We start from the raw sequence: 19,403 nt of genomic DNA on the forward strand, positions 1-19,403 counted from the left end.
GTAAGTGATGACGGCTGTGTGGTGAGTCATGTGTCAGTGTGTGAGAGAGATCGGGGTGGATGTGCCGAGGTTGGATTGGAGAAGGCTGTGTGATGGATTGGAGAAGGTTCTGTTGGTGCATGCATTTGTTTGGAAGAGGAAAAACGCGTTTCACTGTTTACCATGACATCACACCACAAGCTCAAGCCTTCCAGGTCTTATGAGCACTACTGAATCCATTCCATCCATACCCTACGCCCTGTATGCACCCCGATTCCAAACATATCTGCACATGCACCACATGTATATCCATGACCCTTCATCACCCATACCTCTCCCTTCTTTCTGTTCCAGGGGGCTCATGGGGAATCTCCTGAAAGTGCTGGCTTGCGCCGAACTTGAGCATGGCCAAATAGTTTTCCTTGACTTTGAACGTGAGATCATCTGCTTCTTATTTTTGAGTTTTGCTTCTGTTTTGTCGCATTGTTTGTCCCCGTTTGTGTTCATCTCAGGTTTCATTTCCTGGTCTCCTCCTCCTCCTCTGTGCATACATTACTGGCATTCAAGAGTTTCAGTGTGCTGATCTTTTGACCAATACTCTAACCACTTACAGGTCTATTATATAAAAACAGGCATTACATATCTCAAGAATGCCATGCATAGTTGGACAGATGGATGCATGTATGCAAGCTAATTGTACCCATTGTAACTTAATTTTTCCTCTTTAATACTTTCCTTTTATCTATTATCAGGTTAATTGTCTGTATGACCGGAAACTGTGTGTGGGTGGACGTGTGAGTGTGCAAGAGAAGCGAGTTTGTGTATTCATTGTGAAAGTAGAATAAAGGCTCGACTGCAACAGAAATGTCTTTTTTCTCTGTTCTCCTTTTTACTCCCTAACACTTCTTTCCTCTCCAAATAACCAATCCTCATTTTCAAGACCCTCCAGTATTGTACCAGCCTTACCTCTAACATCTCTCTGATGCTACACCAACTCCATGTTTATGAGACACCATTAGAAAGGCTGCTATCTAATCAGCCTTTAGGCTACTTAAACTCAGTTTATCATCTACAGATCAAATTAGTTTTAAGACAGAGCTAGGACTGCATAATAACAACTATGCCAAGGATCTGGATTTTGCTGAACATACACTGATCAGCCATAACATTAAAACCACCTGTCCATTTTATTAGCTCCACTTATCAATTACTGACTGTAGTCCATCTGTTTCTCTACATACTTTTTTAGCCTGCTTTCACCCTGTTCTTCAATGGTCAGGACCACCACAGAGCAGGTATCATTTAGGTGGTGGATGATTCTCAGCACTGTAGTGACACTGACATGGTGGTGGTGTGTTAGTGTGTGTTGTGCTGATATGAGTGAATCAGACACAGCAGCACTGATGGAGTTTTTAAATACCGTGTCCACTCACTGTCCACTCTATTAGACACTCCTACCTAGTTGTTCCACCTTGTAGATGTAAAGTCAGAGACGATCGCTCATCTATTGCTGCTGTTTGAGTTGGTCATCTTCTAGACCTTCATCAGTGGTCACAAGACGCTGCCCATGGGGCGCTGTTGGCTGAATATTTTTGGTTGGTGGACTATTCTCAGTCCAGCAGGGACAGTGGGGTGTTTAAAAACTCCATCAGCGCTGCTGTGTCTTATCCACTCATACCAGCACAACACACACTTACACACCACCACCATGTCAGTGTCACTGCAGTGCTGAGAATGATCCACCACCCAAGTAATACCTACCCTGTAGTGGTCCTGAGAGAGTCCTGACCATTGAAGAACAGCATAAAGGGGGGCTAACAAAGTGGAGCATGTAAAATGGACAGTGATTGTAGAAACAAGGAGGTGGTTTTAATGTTATGGCTGATCGGTGTATATAATGTTGAACATATTATATAATACATTTACAAACAGCATTTTCAAAAAAGTTGGGACACTGGGAAGAATCTGTGATTTGTTAACGACAAAAGTAGAAAGAAAAGATTTCCAGTGTTTTTACTGACTTATTTAGAATTTGTTGCCTGCTACACACTCACCAAAGTTGTGACAGAAGCATGTTGAGCACTGTGTTCCATCACCTTTTTTATCAATAAGACTTGCTACAAGAGTTTAACTGCTCAAAGTTTGTGGTCACTGTTGTCTGATTCTCCTCTTCATGATGCACTATACATTTTCAATAGGAGGCAGATTAAGCACAAGCACTCTGTCTATGAAGACACGTTGTAGCACGCACAGAATAAGGCCTGACTTTGTCTTGCTGAAATAATCATGGTCTACCCAAGAAAAGAAGTCTTGATGGCAGCTCTCTAAAATCCCAATATACACCGTCATGTTAATGGTACCTTCACACATATTCAAGTATCCTATGCTGTGGTCACTGATGCACCCCAATACCATGACAGATGTTGGCTTTTGCATCTTTTACTGATAACATTCTGGATGGTCCTTTTGGTCTTTGATAAGGAGAACTTCATGCCTGCATTTCCCAAAAGCAAGCTAAAATGTAAACTCTTGGAGAATTAGAGTTTCATCGTGCATTTCTTGATGCAGCAAGAGACTGTGTTAAGTGACAACACTCCAGAGCCCACATGGCTATATTTTTAACAGAAGCATGCAATGCTGTCCGAGGGTTTAAAGTTCAAGCACATTCATCATTGGTTTCAGGTCTTACTCTACACAGAGTTGGAGCAGTTGGAGCCTAGTGATTAGGATACTGGACTAGTAATCAAAAGGTTGCTGGTTCAAGACTCACTACTGCCAGGTTGCCAATGTTGGGACCTTGAGCAAGACCCTTAACTCTCAATTGTTTGAATAGGATACTGTCTCAGAACGCTTTGATAGAAAGCATCTGCTAAATGCAGAAAATGTAAATGTAAATTTCGGTGGTGGAAGTGGTGAGCCATGACCCATCATTGCTTATATAGATCCTCTTTTTATACCCAATCATGGTTCCTTCACCTGCTACCAATTCACCTGCTTATTGTGGAATGTTTCAAACCACTGTAACTTCTATTTCTTTCTTGTACCAACTTTTTTGAGTGTGTTGCAGCCATCAAATTCTAAATGTGTATATTTTTACAAAACAGAATTAAGTTAATCAGTAAAAATTGGAAATCTTCTCTTTCTGCTTAAAAGATTTAAGAGAATTAACAAATCACATAGTGTTCTTTTGTCCCTGGAAATGGGGTTTGTATATTTATGCACCAATACTATTTTTCTACTTTTCTATTTTTAGTGTATGCACCAATGCATTAACGTGTTTTCCTGGGGAAACACTGGGCAAAAGGCAGGAACACGCTGGACAGTGCACTAATCTATCGCATGGCTTCGGCCAGCTCTCGTTCCCTCCTCCCAGACATAGGCAATCATGTCTGTGTAGACACCCAACCAGATCTCAGTGGTGGTGGGATAGCGAAATAGATCTTTGTTCCCCCTGAGTGCCCGCCTCAGACTTTAATCTAAAACTTAAACAGTTGTAATTGCAAAAGCTAAAACATTGTTTAAAGTTTAAAGGTTATGTAAAATCATTACTTGAGAGTGTGTGTAAGGCAGTAACAGAAATATAGACAAGAGACGGAAAAAGTACCTCAGTTGAATGAAACCACTCACGTGTTCAATCCTTACATCAATGTAATTAATATGAAATTAAATACTCTTAATAATGGCTAACTAAAAATGTCCCATTTTGGAGAAGATTTTCATAGTTTTAATGTTTCTTTTAAGTTGCTTGTGTGCAAAATTGTTTAAGATGCACTTTAGTAAAAGTAAGCCCACATTCTAAATACTGAAACAAGCAATCAGCATTAACTTCTCACAATGTGTGTGTAACTCACAATATGTTTGTGAACCTGTATCATTTTAAAATCATTAATAAATCATAACTATACACTGCTTTACAAATCTTTGAATAACAAGGTTCTTTAAAATATTTTAAAACAAAAAAATTGCTAAATAACTTTTGTTATCTGAATTAAGTCACCAACTGTGATCATAAAAATTGCATTCTTTTTGCAGCCCTAGCTCAACATCATTGTGCTCTTTATTCATTTACACTAAAAGTAAAACCACACATATTGTGTAAGAGGAACATGGGAAGTGGTAATGCTCTGTTCTGTACGTTTTTGTGTTGTTTTGTGCTCCACCCAGTGCAACAAAAAAATAGTGAACTGTCTCACGGCTTCTTCCGTTCTTACAATCTGGACTTTTTCTATGACTTGACTCATCAGCCTGAGAAACAAAAACAATGCACTGCTGTCAAATTAAAGTCTGCTATTAACAGCTTTGACAGCTTGTATTTCTCTTCGCTGAAAGATAAAGTGTATAAACTGTAATTACAAATACTCTACAACAGTTCATAATTTGAATGTTTTTCTTCCTTATTAACAGTTTCTGCAGTGGAACTATTATGACATCTTGTGACAGCCTACACATTATTAATTTTGTAACATGGGGAGGGGGGACATTTTTCTCTTTTTCTCCCAATCTAGTTAATTCCAATTTCCCATTGCAACTCTCATGCTATGTATACCACCTGAGCAGAGCTGCAGACTATCACACTGATCTGTGCAGTCATAAGCCATTACTTTTCACCTGCCAGCAGTGGATTCTCACAGAGGGTGGATCACCAATGGATAGACAAACAATGACCTAAATGTGGAGACCCCTCGACCAGAGGTCTCATTTCTGTAGCCGCAATATAATATTATTAAAATAAATGTTCTAAAACTGGCGACATCTTTGTGCCCATATGAACAGGTCTAATAGTCAAATTAACCCAAATTATTTTATATTTATCTTTTTGAGTCGGTATAAAATAACTACAATTTGATAATAATTAGGACTAAAAGGTATGTGTTTCAAATAATTATTTACATCAAAATAAAACATACATTAAAATCCCAAGACTGGCACCCAGGTGGTGCAGCAGGATATTCCACTAAGACACCAGCGCCGAGATTCCGAACTCCTCGTTGCCACAGGTCAACTGGGCGCCATCTAGCGGGCATCTGGCAGTGCCTGCAGCAGACAAGGTTCTGCTAGGGCCGGATGACCGGACTATGTGGGTGGGGTTTTTAAATGCTGTCTAGGGACCCTGATTGACAGATAAAGAGGTTCCTGTGCAGAGTGCATGAGTGAAAAAGGGTTCCGCGCAGGTCGGAGGAGGCATGAGCAGCAATATGCCCACCTTGACTGCAATCGGGGATCCACCAGCAGCAGAAGACAAACTGACTATGCTAAATTGGGAGAAAGTGGGAGAAAATTCATAAACAAAATAAAAAATTCCAAGACTGCCTTGACATACTGTAAATGTCTTGTACAAGTGTGCCTAAGATTTTGACTTCACCTTGAAATTAATATGACCAATTTTGAATACATTTTAAAGTGTTAAAATTAAAGGCCCTTAGGAAGATTCTTAATTATACAACAAACAGCAAAGATTAAAAGTCCAAAGTAAAAGAATGCATAATAAATTGTGTTTATGTGGGAGGCTGTGTGTATACACTTGGGTAAGCAGTGTCACATGTTTACACAGCTGATAGCTCAGTGACACTATTCCCAACTGTGTCCACTCATACTGGCAAAGATCGAGTACAAGAGAAAAGCAACAAGTGATATATAACAGGGGTAATTATGCCAGACCGTATTAAGGACTAAAATACTAATTTGGCATAATATTTACTTTAATATTTTACAATTTAAAATCTCCAGCTACACCCTATTATAACATGAAGGTTCTGATTCTGAGTTACTTTTCTGAATTGCATAGCTTTTTTTAAATAAATGTTAAAAAAAAAAAGAAATGTAAATAGCTCCATGATAAATAATAGTGAACCCTGGTAGTGCAGTGGTACCGGACAAGCAATCAGAAGGTTGTGGATTCAAGCCGAACCACCGCCAGGTGTCCACTGCTTGGACTGTATATGGTCACATTGGATAAAAGCTTTTTAGATAAAAGTATCTGCTTAATGATGTCAATTCAAATATAATGATAATCTAATAATTGTCAAAATTCACATAATGATGTTTTGATGCATTATTATAGAAGTAGTAGCTCAGTAGTTAAGACACTGGACTAGTAATCTGAAGGCTGCTGGTTTAAACCCCCCAACCACCAAGCCATTGTTGGGTACCTGAGGCCCTTAAACCTCAATTGCTTACACTGTATTTGTTTTACAAAGCAATATATTCAGCCCTACAATTGAAAAAGGGGAAGGGTATACAGTGTATCACAAAAGTGAGTACACCCCTCACATTTCTGCAAATATTTCATTATATCTTTTCATGGGACAACACTATAGACATGAAACTTGGATATAACTTAGAGTAGTCAGTGTACAGCTTGTATAGCAGTGTAGATTTACTGTCTTCTGAAAATAACTCAACACACAGCCATTAATGTCTAAATGGCTGGCAACAAAAGTGAGTACACCCCACAGTGAACATGTCCAAATTGTGCCCAAATGTGTCGTTGTCCCTCCCTGGTGTCATGTGTCAAGGTCCCAGGTGTAAATGGGGAGCAGGGCTGTTAAATTTGGCGTTTTGGGTACAATTCTCTCATACTGGCCACTGGATATTCAACATGGCGCCTCATGGCAAAGAACTCTCTGAGGATGTGAGAAATAGAATTGTTGCTCTCCACAAAGATGGCCTGGGCTATAAGAAGATTGCTAACACCCTGAAACTGCGCTACAGCATGGTGGCCAAGGTCATACAGCGGTTTTCCAGGACAGGTTCCACTCGGAACAGGCTTCACCAGGGTCGACCAAAGAAGTTGCGTCCACGTGTTCGGCGTCATATCCAGAGGTTGGCTTTAAAAAATAGACACATGAGTGCTGCCAGCATTGCTGCAGAGGTTGAAGACGTGGGAGGTCAGCCTGTCAGTGCTCAGACCATACGCAACATACTGCATCAACTCGGTCTGCATGGTCGTCATCCCAGAAGGAAGCTGACGCACAAGAAAGCCAGCAAACAGTTTGCTGAAAACAAGCAATCCAAGAACATGGATTACGGGAATGCCCTGTGGTCTGACGAGACCAAGATAAACTTGTTTGGCTCAGATGGTGTCCAGCATGTGTGGCGGCACCCTGGTGAGAAGTACCAAGACAACTGTATCTTGCCTACAGTCAAGCATGGTGGTGGTAGCATCATGGTCTTGGGCTGCATGAGTGTTGCTGGCACTGGGGAGCTGCGGTTCATTGAGGGAAACATGAATTCCAACATGTACTGTGACATTCTGAAACAGAGCATGATCCCCTCCCTTCGAAAACTGGGCCTCATGGCAGTTTTCCAACAGGATAACGACCCCAAACACAACCTCCAAGATGACAACTGCCTTGCTGAGGAAGCTGAAGGTAAAGGTGATGGACTAAACCCAATTGAGCACCTGTGGCGCATCCTCAAGTGGAAGGTGGAGGAGTTCAAGGTGTCTAACATCCACCAGCTCCGTGATGTCATCATGGAGGAGTGGAAGAGGATTCCAGTAGCAACCTGTGCAGCTCTGGTGAATTCCATGCCCATGAGGGTTAAGGCAGTGCTGGATAATAATGGTGGTCACACAAAATATTGACACTTTGGGCACAATTTGGACATGTTCACTGTGGGGTGTACTCACTTATGTTGCCAGCCATTTAGACATTAATGGCTGTGTGTTGAGTTATTTTCAGAAGACAGTAAATCTACACTGCTATACAAGTTGTACACTGACTACTCTAAGTTATATCCAAGTTTTATTTCTATAGTGTTGTCCCATGAAAAGATATAATAAAATATTTGCAGAAATGTGAGGGGTGTACTCACTTTTGTGATACACTGTATGTCTAATATACAATGCAATGATGCCCTATATACTGTTTAATAATATAATGATATATATAATATATATATATAAACATTTAGCTGCAAAAAGCATCTCTGGCAGGTGAAAAGAAGTGGTCGACAACTGCACTTGTGGCAGAAGGGGCAGATGATAGTAGTCTGCAATGGAAAAAGAAGTTACAATTGGAGAACTGGATATGACTAGATTGGGAAGAAAAGGGGGAAATGCAAGAATACAATTTAAAAACCAACATTACTTTAATATTTTACTCAGTATCTGTTTTTCCATGTCTAACTGTATGGTATTAATAAAGTCAAAGAGCAACAAAACAAGCCAGGAAAGAGAAGCACAGATCTAGAGAAAATTTTATTTAAAAGCATTTAACACACCTTGTAACAGAGTTATCAAAAAAAAAGTCTGAAAGTACGACCACACTGCAAAGGTCAGGACTATACTTGAACTAGAAGGACACGTTCTTTTTTTAAGTGCAAAATGCTTAGGAAACTGAATACATTTTAAATCATGTATTGTATATGTATGTACCATGTGGGCAGTGGTAGCTCAGCGGTTAAAGTACAGGACTAGTAACTGGTTCACTGGTTCAAGCCCCACATCTGCCAGCTTGCCACTGTTGGACCCATGAGCAAGGCCCTTAACCTTCAACTGCTTGTAATGTATACAGTCTCAATTCTAAGTCACTTTGGATAAAAGGCATCTGCTAAATGCTGAAAATGTAAATGTATTAGCCAGCATTAGTTTTGCCATATTTAGCCAAAAAGCAGATGAATTCATATGAATAAACAGAAAGGTGGGCATATTAAGTTGTATGACTGACATATGTCTTGTTTTAGTCATGCCCAGTGCAGACTTTTAAAATGAATTTGTTAATTTTCTCATTTCCCTATATTCTCCTGAAAGCAATTCCAAATTACAGCAAATCCCCCATCCACGCTCATATAATCTAAATCCTCCTGATGAATTCCAAGTTTTAAATTACCAACGTTATTACCAATGTAATCTCTGTGGATTGAAAAAAAATGAAGAAATAAAAAAACTGTTAATGCCTTTGGAAAGCTTTCTTTCAGCATGTCAAAACCAGAGGTAATGGAACAATATCATGACCAGAATAAAAAACCTGTGTGGAAACTCTATCTCTTCAGAATTTTTAAGTAGCTTTTCTCAGCACCAGGAAATGGGTGTGGTTTTGGCTCACTTCCATTAATGTAAATCAATGATAATGAAACTACAGGGCCAGTTAACCCTGAAACTATTGGCTGAACATACAAGCGATAAGGTTATAAATAATCCAGGTGGCCAGACGAACATTAATCAGATAGAACACTGGCAGTGACTTTAATTCATATTGACTTGCATGAATTTTGACATCCATGTTTGATCTACCCTTCACTCGTACAGATGCCCAGCCTACAGAGGCAGAAACGGCTGTGTGGAATCAAGTCAGCGCCGTGCTAGAGGAGGCTCATGGGATACTAGCAGAGTTACAGTCGTACAATGGAGCAGGGCAAGAAATAAGAGAGGTGAAGATGCATCATGGTATTAGAAATGTTAACCGTTCAGTACAACTTACATAAATAATTTTTTTTCTATTACAGTATTTGGTTTATATGTCTGGTTGCAAGCTCTTAGTTCATGTAGATTAAAGATGGCAGACACTTTAATTTAACTACATTTAAAAACAAAGTTTTAAAAGTCAGCAAGGAGTATTTAACTATCATGGACTAAGGACTTTCACTGCTTTTGATGTCTGTTCCCCCATACAGCACTGTTGTCCATAACACAACATGCATAATCTTTCTTATATAGTTTATATGTATGTAGCCACTGTTTTCTAAGATCCCATTTAAACTCAAAGTTCAATCCAATACGCAAAGCTTATTTATTAAAAAATTGTAATGTTTTCTTTGCACCAACAAAGGGCGTCACGGTGGCTCGGTGGGTAGCACTGTCATCTCAAAGCAGAAAGGTCCTGGGTTTGTTAATTGGTTAATTGGAGACACTGAATTGCCCTATAGGTGAATGGGTGTGTGTATGTGTGTGTATGTGTGTGTGTGTGTCTGCACTGCGATGGACTGGCGCCCTGTCCAGGGTGTTACTGTATGCCTTGCGCCCATTAAAAGCTGGGATAGGCTCTAGCTACCCACCGCGCGACCCAAATTGAATAAGTGGTTAGGAAAGTGAGTGAGTGCACCAACAATTATCACACTGCTTAATGAAATAGTTTGTTGTACTGCATATTTAGATAAAAATCAGTGTCTAAGTTGAATTTGCTTTATCAAATATGAAAACACACAAAACAAAGCAAAATAAAACTAGCTACCTTACCAATTTTACTCTTGGCAGGTAGGGACTGTGGTAAGGAGGAAATAGGGTAGAACAGGTAGGGACTAGGGACTGTGGTAGCCTAGTGGGTAGGGCTTTGGGATATCAACTGAAAGGTTAAGAGTTCAAAATACTAGCTCTGCCATGCAGCCACTGTTGGACCCCTGAGCAAGGCCCTTAACCCTCTGACCCTGCACTCTGACCCCAGCTTCCAAACAAGCTCGGATATGCGAAGAAATAATTTAATTCTACTGTACATCTGTATATGTATATATGACAAATAAAGGCATTCTATTTTATTTGAAGAAAAGGTGCTTATAAAAGTGAATGCTGCTCTATAATTTCTCGTCCTGCTGTTCTGCATGCTTACAAGTTTATTCACTGACAGTATTACTAACGACATGCTAAAGAAAGAATGTCACCTTAAAAATGAACTAATGTTTTTGCTGATCACATGGACACGGGAGTAGGGACACAGCAGCATCTAAGCATATGGCAATGTAACGGTCGCTTAACATGCTTTTAGGCTAAATATTGTTTGTCTCATTCTGCAGGCTATTCAGAACCCGAATGACCTCCAGCTTCAGGAGAAAGCCTGGAATGCTGTTTGCCCCCTGGTGGCCAAGCTTAAGCGATTTTATGAATTTTCCCTCAGGTTAGGTGAGTGGCTGCTAAATTCCTCCTTTGCCAATTGCTGTTTATTTTTGGATGAAAGGACAAGTGGGATTGTGTGCCCACAGCTTGGGCCAACCAGATAACAGTGTGCAGAGATGCTCGGAGCATGTGCCTTTTCTCTGGCAAAGAGAAAAGAGTGTAGGACCTGCACCATGAGCCTGGCCAAAGCATCACCATGGCTACAGCATCTGGCTGAGTGCAGAGGATGCAGAGCTTTCACAACCAATACTTAACAATAAGAATTTAACATTCAAATACAGATATCTTCTAGTCTACCATCTCTTGTCTGTCATGACTTTGAAGCATTATGTTCTTAAAACAAATAAAATAAAATCTGGACCATAGAAGCAAACCTATGTCTAATCGAACACACCAATCTGATGAGACTGCTAAAAAGCACACAGCTAGCCACCGCCCTTCTCTTCAAAGCAAATCCTATTCTTCTTCTGTCTTTCACTGCATATCCAGACCCCAGCTTACAGCTCAAAGGGGTCAAGTTTCTCAGCAGGCCTCCAGATAAAACACATCAGCTTGTTATTTATAGAATAGCTGCTACATATTGCATGAGGGGAAGGAATTAAGGCATGTCAATGTAAGCTGATAGTTTACATTAATTAAAAAAAACAGTTATCACAAGGCCATGAGATCCGGGTGGCACTAATTATTCATACCACAAAATTAACATCGATAATGGTCCAAATGTTGACCCCCTTAAATGTTTGAGGTCAAGAATAATGCAAATTAAGTTTATCCATAGATATGAGAACACCTTAAATAAGAGGGAACTTCAAAAAGTTTCCGCACTTTCAAATTTTGGTTGGAAACGGTGAGGGTGGGATGAGTAGTAATTGGTCGTGTCTGAGAAACTGAGAGCTTATAGTCCGAATTTAGCTAGCATCTGATTTCCACCTTTTTGGACTGCTCAAAGAAGCTTTAAGGGGAAGAAGATTTTCATGTGATGATGATAATGTGTAAGCAGCAGTGCATCAGTGGCTACACGATCAACCAAAAACATTTTTTGCTGCTGGCATTAAAAAGGTACGAAGCGCCCAGGTGGCGCAGCGGGATATTCCGCTAGCACACCAGCGCCGTGATTCTGAACTCCTCGTTTCGAAACTCTGGCCGCCATCTGGTGGGCATAACTGGCAGTGCCTGCAGCAGATACTAATTGGCCACAGTATCTGCTAGGGCCGGACGACCGGACTATGTGTGGGTGGGATCTTCATACGCTGTTTAAGGACCCTGTTTGCCGGAAGAGACGCCTGTGCAGAATGCAAGGGCGAGAAGAGGAGGGCTGTGCACGTGTCGTAAAAGGCGTGGGCAGCGACATGCTCCCTCTAATGCAATCGTGTATCCTTCAGCAGCGGAAGACAAATTGACTGAATTGGGAGGAAAATGGGAAGAAAATGTATGACTATGGTAAAGGTGACTATGTAGAAAAGTAATGTAATTTGTTTTTGAAATTCTTAATAAATAGAGTTTTAAAAAAAAAGTGCGGAAACTTTTTAAAGAACGCTTGTAGTTATTAAAATGCCCAACACATTGTTTGCTAATAACAGTATTAAATGTATTTAAACTATAAAAGACTTATCAAACATCTTGCACAGAGCAACATTCAACTGTTATTTAATTACCACCCTGTGTTTTGTGATGAAAGAGCATATGCTATAGAAACACAAACTTCATTGTCAAAAAACAAGCATGCCACTTCATTTTTGACTTGTAGAATGAGCATCATTCTGTTACAAAAAAGATGCCACTGAAATTTAATTTGCAGAAGTCAAAGCTCCCAAAGACTCAAAATGTCTGTCCATCAGTCGGAATTTCCTTCTTTTCTTAGAAAATGACTGAACTTTATATGACATATGACATTTGATGTTGCAGAAAATGCCCTGCGTAGCCTGCTGGAGGCGTTAACAAGCCCACCGTATGCTCCCATGCAACACCTGGAGAGAGAACAGGCTCTAGCTAAACAGTTTGCAGAGATCCTGCACTTCACTCTCAGCTTTGACGAGCTAAAGGTGAGAAAACGCTTTTCTACTCTCAGCTGACTGACAATAAGTGCTTTTTAGATGCATTGAGGCTGTTGTGGTGTGAATTTAGAAAGTAAAGACTTACATGGTCTGTCCTAGATGACAAATCCAGCCATTCAGAATGACTTCAGTTACTACAGGAGGACTATAAGCAGAAATCGCCTGAACAATCAGCAGGTAATGAGCTTTATGTAGATGTTGTGCCATAATGAATTTTCACCTGCAGTGTCCTCTTGTGTGTGTGTTTTTGCTGAGCTAGACCTGCTTATGTAAATGAATCGTGTTGGGAGTTATGAACCTGCACACTAACCAATATTTCCTTCATGCAGTTAGAAGCAGAGAACGAAGTCAATAACGAAATGGCCAATCGAATGTCTCTGTTTTATGCTGAAGCCACACCCATGCTGAAAACCTTAAGCAATGCCACAACTAAGTTTGTATCAGAGGCAAGTGCTCTAAACTAATGGACTTTAAAGTGTATAGTCAAAATGATTTAAGCTATGAATTAAATAATAACAATAATAATACAATCTAAATGCTATTGTTCTCTGAGGGCTCCTAATAGTATAACATTAATCATGTACGTCTTTTGTAGAACAAGACGTTGCCAATCGAGGACACCACCGATTGCCTAAGCACTATGGCCTGTGTGTGTCGGGTCATGCTGGAGACTCCGTAAGTACTTCATTTTTAAGAGAACACACAAAATTAGTCAAAGACTATATTTCTGTTCAAAGGTAATCAAATAATGAGGAATACTGAGGCTCTTAAGGAGTATAGTATAGGTCCAAATGTTGTTTAATGATCAGTTCCACATAAACAATTCCATCCCAAAACCATTGCTACATTAATATGGAGCTGCCCCACTATCTGTGGCTATTACAGTCTATACTTCCTGAAACTGTTTGTGTCTCTTCATGAATTTTTATCCCTTTAGTCAAAAAAAAAAATAATCATAGGTGCCCAAGTGGCACAGCATGATATTCCGTTAGCACACCAGCACAGAGAGTTCGAATCTCGGCTCTGCTACCGGTCGGCTGGGCACCATCTAGCGGACACAATTGGCAGTGCCTGCAGCAGACCTAAATTGGCCACCGTGTCTGTTGGGTGGGAAAATTACCAGACTAAGTGGGTGGGGTGGGGTCTTCAAATGTTGTGCAAGGACCCTGGTTAGCAGGCCGAGGCGCCTGTGCAGAAAGTGGATGAGCCTCTTGTGCAAATCCACCGAAGCCCGGGCGTAAAAGAAGGGGTCCGCAAAGACTGCACATGCGTTGCAGGGGGTGTGAGCAGGCAAATATTCTGTCCTTAAATGCAATCGGGATCCCCAGCAGTGGAAGACTAATTGACTACACTAAATTGGGGGGAAAAGGTAGAAAATGCATTAAAAAAATGTTCATTAGGGTTAAAGTCAGGGTACAGTACAGGCCATAGGCATTCCTTATGTACCATGCTTTGTACAGAGGGGCAGTCATGCTTGAATAGTAATTGTTCCTCTTATTGTATGCATTCATCTTTTTGATGGCTGTCCTCTTCCTCTTTCACCTCTTTTAACTTTTGCAAGCATAAAACGTCAAATATGGGCATTAAGTAAAGGTTTAGTTACAATTTAATTGAGGATCCATTGGTTTGTCTTCTTTGCTGTCAAAGTTATCTGTAGAAAGTTATTCTTTGCTTCCAAATTACTGTTCAAATTTCATATCCAATAAGAACCACAGTGAAGACCAGAGTCTGGTCAATTCTTTTAAATTACAAAATAAAATAAAACTAAAATTTAACATGAACATGGGGACCAAATACGAAGGTAAATTCTTTCTAGTATCTAAAAACTTACCTGATAACCAAGGCCTTAAGACAACCAAGGCTTAAGACATTATTTTATATGACGTCTTTAAGAAATTGAATTTATTTCAGGATTTTTTTTTACTTAGGTCACAGAAACAAACAACAAAAAAATTTCCTTAAATGTTGGTTTTGTTTGACTTTTCTTCTAGGGAATACCGCTGCCGTTTCACCAACACAGACACTATGCTGTTCTGCATGCGTGTTATGGTGGGAGTCATTATCCTCTACGATCATGTTCACCCTGTGGGTGCCTTCGCTAAAACCTCCAAGATTGATGTAAGACATGACTACATAATAATAAGTTATTAACACATTTTAACACATTTTTTAAACGTTGCGGTACTTTCTCTACAGTGATGTAAAGTAAAGGCCTGGTCATACCAGGAACGTTACACCGACCAGACATAACATTATGACCACTGATAGATGACGTGAATAACACTGATTATCTCTTCATCACGGCACCTGTTAGTAGGTGGGATATATTAGGCAGCAAGTGAACATTTTATCCTCAAAGTTGATGTGTTAGAAGCAGGAAAAATAGGCAAGCGTAAGGATTTGAGCGAGTTTGACAAGGGCCAAATTGTGATGGCTAGACGACTGGGTCAGAGCATCTCCAAAACTGCAGCTCTTGTGGGGTGTTCCCGGTCTGCAGTGGTCAGTATCTATCAAAAGTGGGCCAAGGAAGGAACAGTAGTAAACTGGCGACAAGGACATGGGCGGTCAAGACTCATTGATGCACGTGTGGAGCGAAGGCTGGCCCATGTGGTCCGATCCAACAGACGAGCTACTGTAGCTCAAATTGCTGAAGAAGTTAATGCTGGTTATGATAGAAAGTTGTCAGAATACACAGTCCATCACAGTTGCAGGGCTGTTTTGGCAGCAAAGGGAAGACCAACACAATATTAGGAAGGTGGTCATAATGTTACGCCTCATCGTTGTATATTCAAGTCACAAAAATGTTAAATTTATCTAGCAATGGTCCACCACTATAGCTCAGACTTAGCATATCAGTTATGCATAACTTGTCATTTGGAAATTTATTATAATATTTATTATGTTTATTTTTATAAGCTTTATAAATGCAATGCAACTTGCAGTTTGTCTCACATCTACAAGGCTCTGTTAGCAATTTGCTCCCTTTAAACAATAAAAACACTTAACCATGATAGACTTTTCACATTTTAATCTAATTCAGCATGCTGACTGATTGCAAACCATGTGACTACATTTTTGTTAATTAATTTGTGGTCGGGTTATTCATTGATCTCAGCCGGTATACTGCTATAGTAAGCGCTTCTGTCATTTTTGATTAACTATGTACAAACATAAAGCATCGCCCCTTCAGAACACAGTTGTGCTATAGGTTACAGATGCAAATTTAGATTTTGTATTGCAAACTTATTGTTGGGAATCATATTGACATTACTGTAATTTTACACATGGGATTTCACAACCAAAAACCTGGCATGACGAGGCCTTGATGGATATATTGTTTTAGGGCACTTTTTGACAGAATTTGGTCCTTACTACCACAGTAGGAGTGAGGATCTGAAGGGACTGACCTTTCTTTAAGCCCTCTTTTTCTGTGTGTGTGTGTGTGTGTGTGTGTGTGTGTGTGTTGTGCAGATGAAGGGCTGCATAAAGGTGTTGAAAGAGCAGCCTTCAAACAGTGTGGAGGGATTGCTGAATGCACTGAGGTAAATACAAATGTGTCAGTGTGTGCGTCATATGCATCTTTGTGGTTTACACAACACACATTTATGCTTTTAAAGTCAATGTAAGATGTCCTTATTTTACAATGAGGAAATGTTTGGTATCAACAGTGTTGGGAATTAGAAACAACTCTAGCAAAGATTCTCCCAACCCATAATTCATTTTTACATTTAATTATACTAAAAGCTTTAGTTTCTGTAAAAGAGCAAATCTTGTGCAGTGATTTAAAACTATGACATGACTATTAAACAAATAATGAAACAGTAGGAGCTACGATACTGACAGTCGTACATAAACATAGTTTCACCTTATTCGTATGTAAAAAGTAATTCTGTACTCTCTTCAGACATGTCTCTACTGTCCATCTACGAATCCACACCCATGACTATAAAGTTTTATGAAAACTAGAGGATTTATAACCCAATTGTTATTTATTGTTTGTGCAACATATACATGGTTGTTAAATTCTGTCAGTAACCTGAAAATGTGACCATATAACAAAGATTTAAATCAATTAAGTAGACGTGTCTACTCCATTGCATGTCTGCACCATTTGATTCTATTCGGAAGCCTGATTTCTGTAGGCCCAAAGCCTTGGCGGATTGAATGAGGCATGTGCTAGCTTCCCTGTGTCTGCACAAAAGAGTCCAGAACTTACTATGGACTTTATTACAGACTGGACTGAATAATGAACTACAATTGCTTGTTTATTATTTTCACTAATTATAACTTTTAAATCATATTCATTCAAATTATTCTCCAGGCCACCCAAGGAGGATGGGTTTCTGCTGAGTCTGGTTCCTTCCTGTAATTTTAAAGGAGTTTTTCCTTGCCACTGTCACCCTTGGGATTTGTTTGGTCTGTTGGTCCTGGATTCTGTAAAGTTCTTTTGAGACAATGTCTATTGTAAAAAGTGCTATACAAATAAATTTGACGACTTGAATTTGACTTGAATTGTGGGTCCTATTATCATACCCACATAGATGGCATTCACTTCATACTTAGTAGCAGCATTAAATACCAAACAATTCTTGTTGTGAATTTAGTGTACTCTGTAATAACCTTCTAACATCTAACATTTCTTGCAGGTATACAACAAGACATCTAAACGATGACAGCACCTCAAAACAAATCCGTGCTCTGCTACAATGAGAAGAGAAGATGCTCAGATCTTAAGGGATGAAAACCCTGAACAAGAACGAAAAAGAAAACTGGAAGATAGAAGTTACTGACAGAGCAAACTATGAAAACAAGCATTCTTGGGTGTTTCACCCTTGTTTACAAAAATGAAATGAAAAATGTCCATTTCAATAACCTGAAAAATAGAGAAAGAAAAATGAAAAAGTATTTATATTGTCAATTATTCATCATGTCTTTGATTTTCTAAAAACATGAGAAAATATTATAGAGATATAAAGATATATGTAGTTATATTAAAGTGCAAAAATCCATGGCTTATCAGATTTTAAAATTCATGTAATAAACTCCTAGGCTCAGTAAACAAAAATAATGTTCCTATAATTATCTACTTCTGCAGATTATTTTTGCACATATGGAATTCCCAGAATTCTAAAGAGTTTGGAAATGGCTTCATGTTGTATAGTGTATAGCGTTTATAGTGCCACAGTTTCCATGCATTCAATTCTATTTAAGTTTTAATACTTGCTTAACTCATTGCATACTGCAGAATTTAAGTATGGCACTCTATTATGTTATGTTATGAAGTACCTGTTACAATGATTTAAAAAGCTCACATCATGCTATTTCTCTAGAAAAATCAACCAGTAACTATAAAACTCGCCTTACTCGGCTTTATGTATTTAAAAAGCACATGGTGAGCTTCTTTTTAGTGCCATCTGCAAAGGCACTGTTGAATAAGCTGTTTAGTGCCAGACAGAATGACTAGGTTCTGGTTCATAAGCAGAAGGTATTCGTGACTAAGTTGGGAGTCTTTTTGCTCCAGAAAACTGTGAGGCTCGTGATTGTAAGAACTCTATGTAAGCCATGAAATTGTATTTTATACATTTTTGCTCTCACTGCTGCATTCTGTTCCACCTCATTTCATTTGGAGGCCTGTACTTTATTAGTGGTCCATTACAGATTGTGTGGACTGAATACGTAAAACGATAGGCCCATGATCAAATGATCAGACACTTACGCTAGTCACTTAGCAGCACTCATTAAAAATAGACAGTAAAATTGATATCAGTTTCACTGCTGTTCTGAGCTGGTTAAATATATCAGCATAATGTTACCATACCATCAGAAAAAAAATCATTAAAATATTTTACCTCTGCTGCACTTAGTTTTGAGACCCAGACACGTCAAAGTGTTGTTATCTAAAAGCCAGATCATTCTGATTACTCACAAACACACATTGAAACATGTAGAGCAGATCGGACCCAGAAGGTCGTGGTGTAAATAAGTAACTAAGCGAAGGATTTTCCACCAGCTGTAAAAAGCTTGTGGGACTGATGTGCTTAAATTTAACTAGAAAACTTTCAAATAAAAAAAAACATATAAATCAGTAGATATTTAAAAAAATAAATTATTTAAAAAAGATGATACAAATGCAGTGTTGTACTTTTGATGTCTATAACCCTTAGTCTAACCTAATTTGATCTTACAGTATATTTTTTTATACAGGGGTATGTTTACCAACATAATCTGTATAAATAAATAGATGGCATGCTGTACAACTTCAGATGAGGTTGTGTAAATACAGTGTTTTTATTCATTTTCAATTGTTCAGTGACTTTGAATTGGATGTGCGTTGTCTCCATGCATCTGGTTTGGATTATTTGACTTGCTTTACTCATAGAATCCAGCTCTCCAACTTCATACTGGTGAATTAGAACAGGGGCAGGTTAACTGGGGGTGAAAAGGACTGTCCATTTGCTTGTTATTTTGTACATTTTGTGCAACAATAAACTTGTCATTTAATAATTTCAGTTTTGATTGTCATCTTCCAGTCTTAATCAGGC

The 19,403-nt window shown here is 39.1% G+C and overlaps 1 protein-coding gene across 5 annotated transcripts in view; it reads left to right on the forward strand.

Moving 5' to 3' along the window:
* Positions 1–17,866, forward strand: part of fam49al (family with sequence similarity 49 member A, like) — a 49,420-nt gene extending 31,554 nt beyond the window's left edge. For 2 of the 5 annotated variants that reach the window (XM_062990730.1, XM_062990729.1), the window contains exons 2-11: positions 334–413; positions 9,230–9,351; positions 10,708–10,813; positions 12,713–12,849; positions 12,961–13,038; positions 13,191–13,307; positions 13,457–13,536; positions 14,853–14,979; positions 16,333–16,403; positions 17,508–17,866. In XM_062990730.1, coding sequence (XP_062846800.1) covers positions 341–413; positions 9,230–9,351; positions 10,708–10,813; positions 12,713–12,849; positions 12,961–13,038; positions 13,191–13,307; positions 13,457–13,536; positions 14,853–14,979; positions 16,333–16,403; positions 17,508–17,571 — 975 coding nt within the window. In that variant the 5' untranslated portion in view covers positions 334–340 and the 3' untranslated portion in view covers positions 17,572–17,866. Of the gene's footprint in view, positions 1–10; positions 414–9,229; positions 9,352–10,707; positions 10,814–12,712; positions 12,850–12,960; positions 13,039–13,190; positions 13,308–13,456; positions 13,537–14,852; positions 14,980–16,332; positions 16,404–17,507 lie in introns of those variants that run through there. The other 3 variants (XM_062990731.1, XM_062990728.1, XM_062990727.1) reach the window with 2 other exon arrangements.
* The last annotated feature ends 1,537 nt before the right edge of the window (positions 17,867–19,403 follow it).

Source organism: Trichomycterus rosablanca, chromosome 2, assembly GCF_030014385.1.
Source record: "Trichomycterus rosablanca isolate fTriRos1 chromosome 2, fTriRos1.hap1, whole genome shotgun sequence".
Lineage (NCBI taxonomy): Eukaryota > Metazoa > Chordata > Actinopteri > Siluriformes > Trichomycteridae > Trichomycterus > Trichomycterus rosablanca.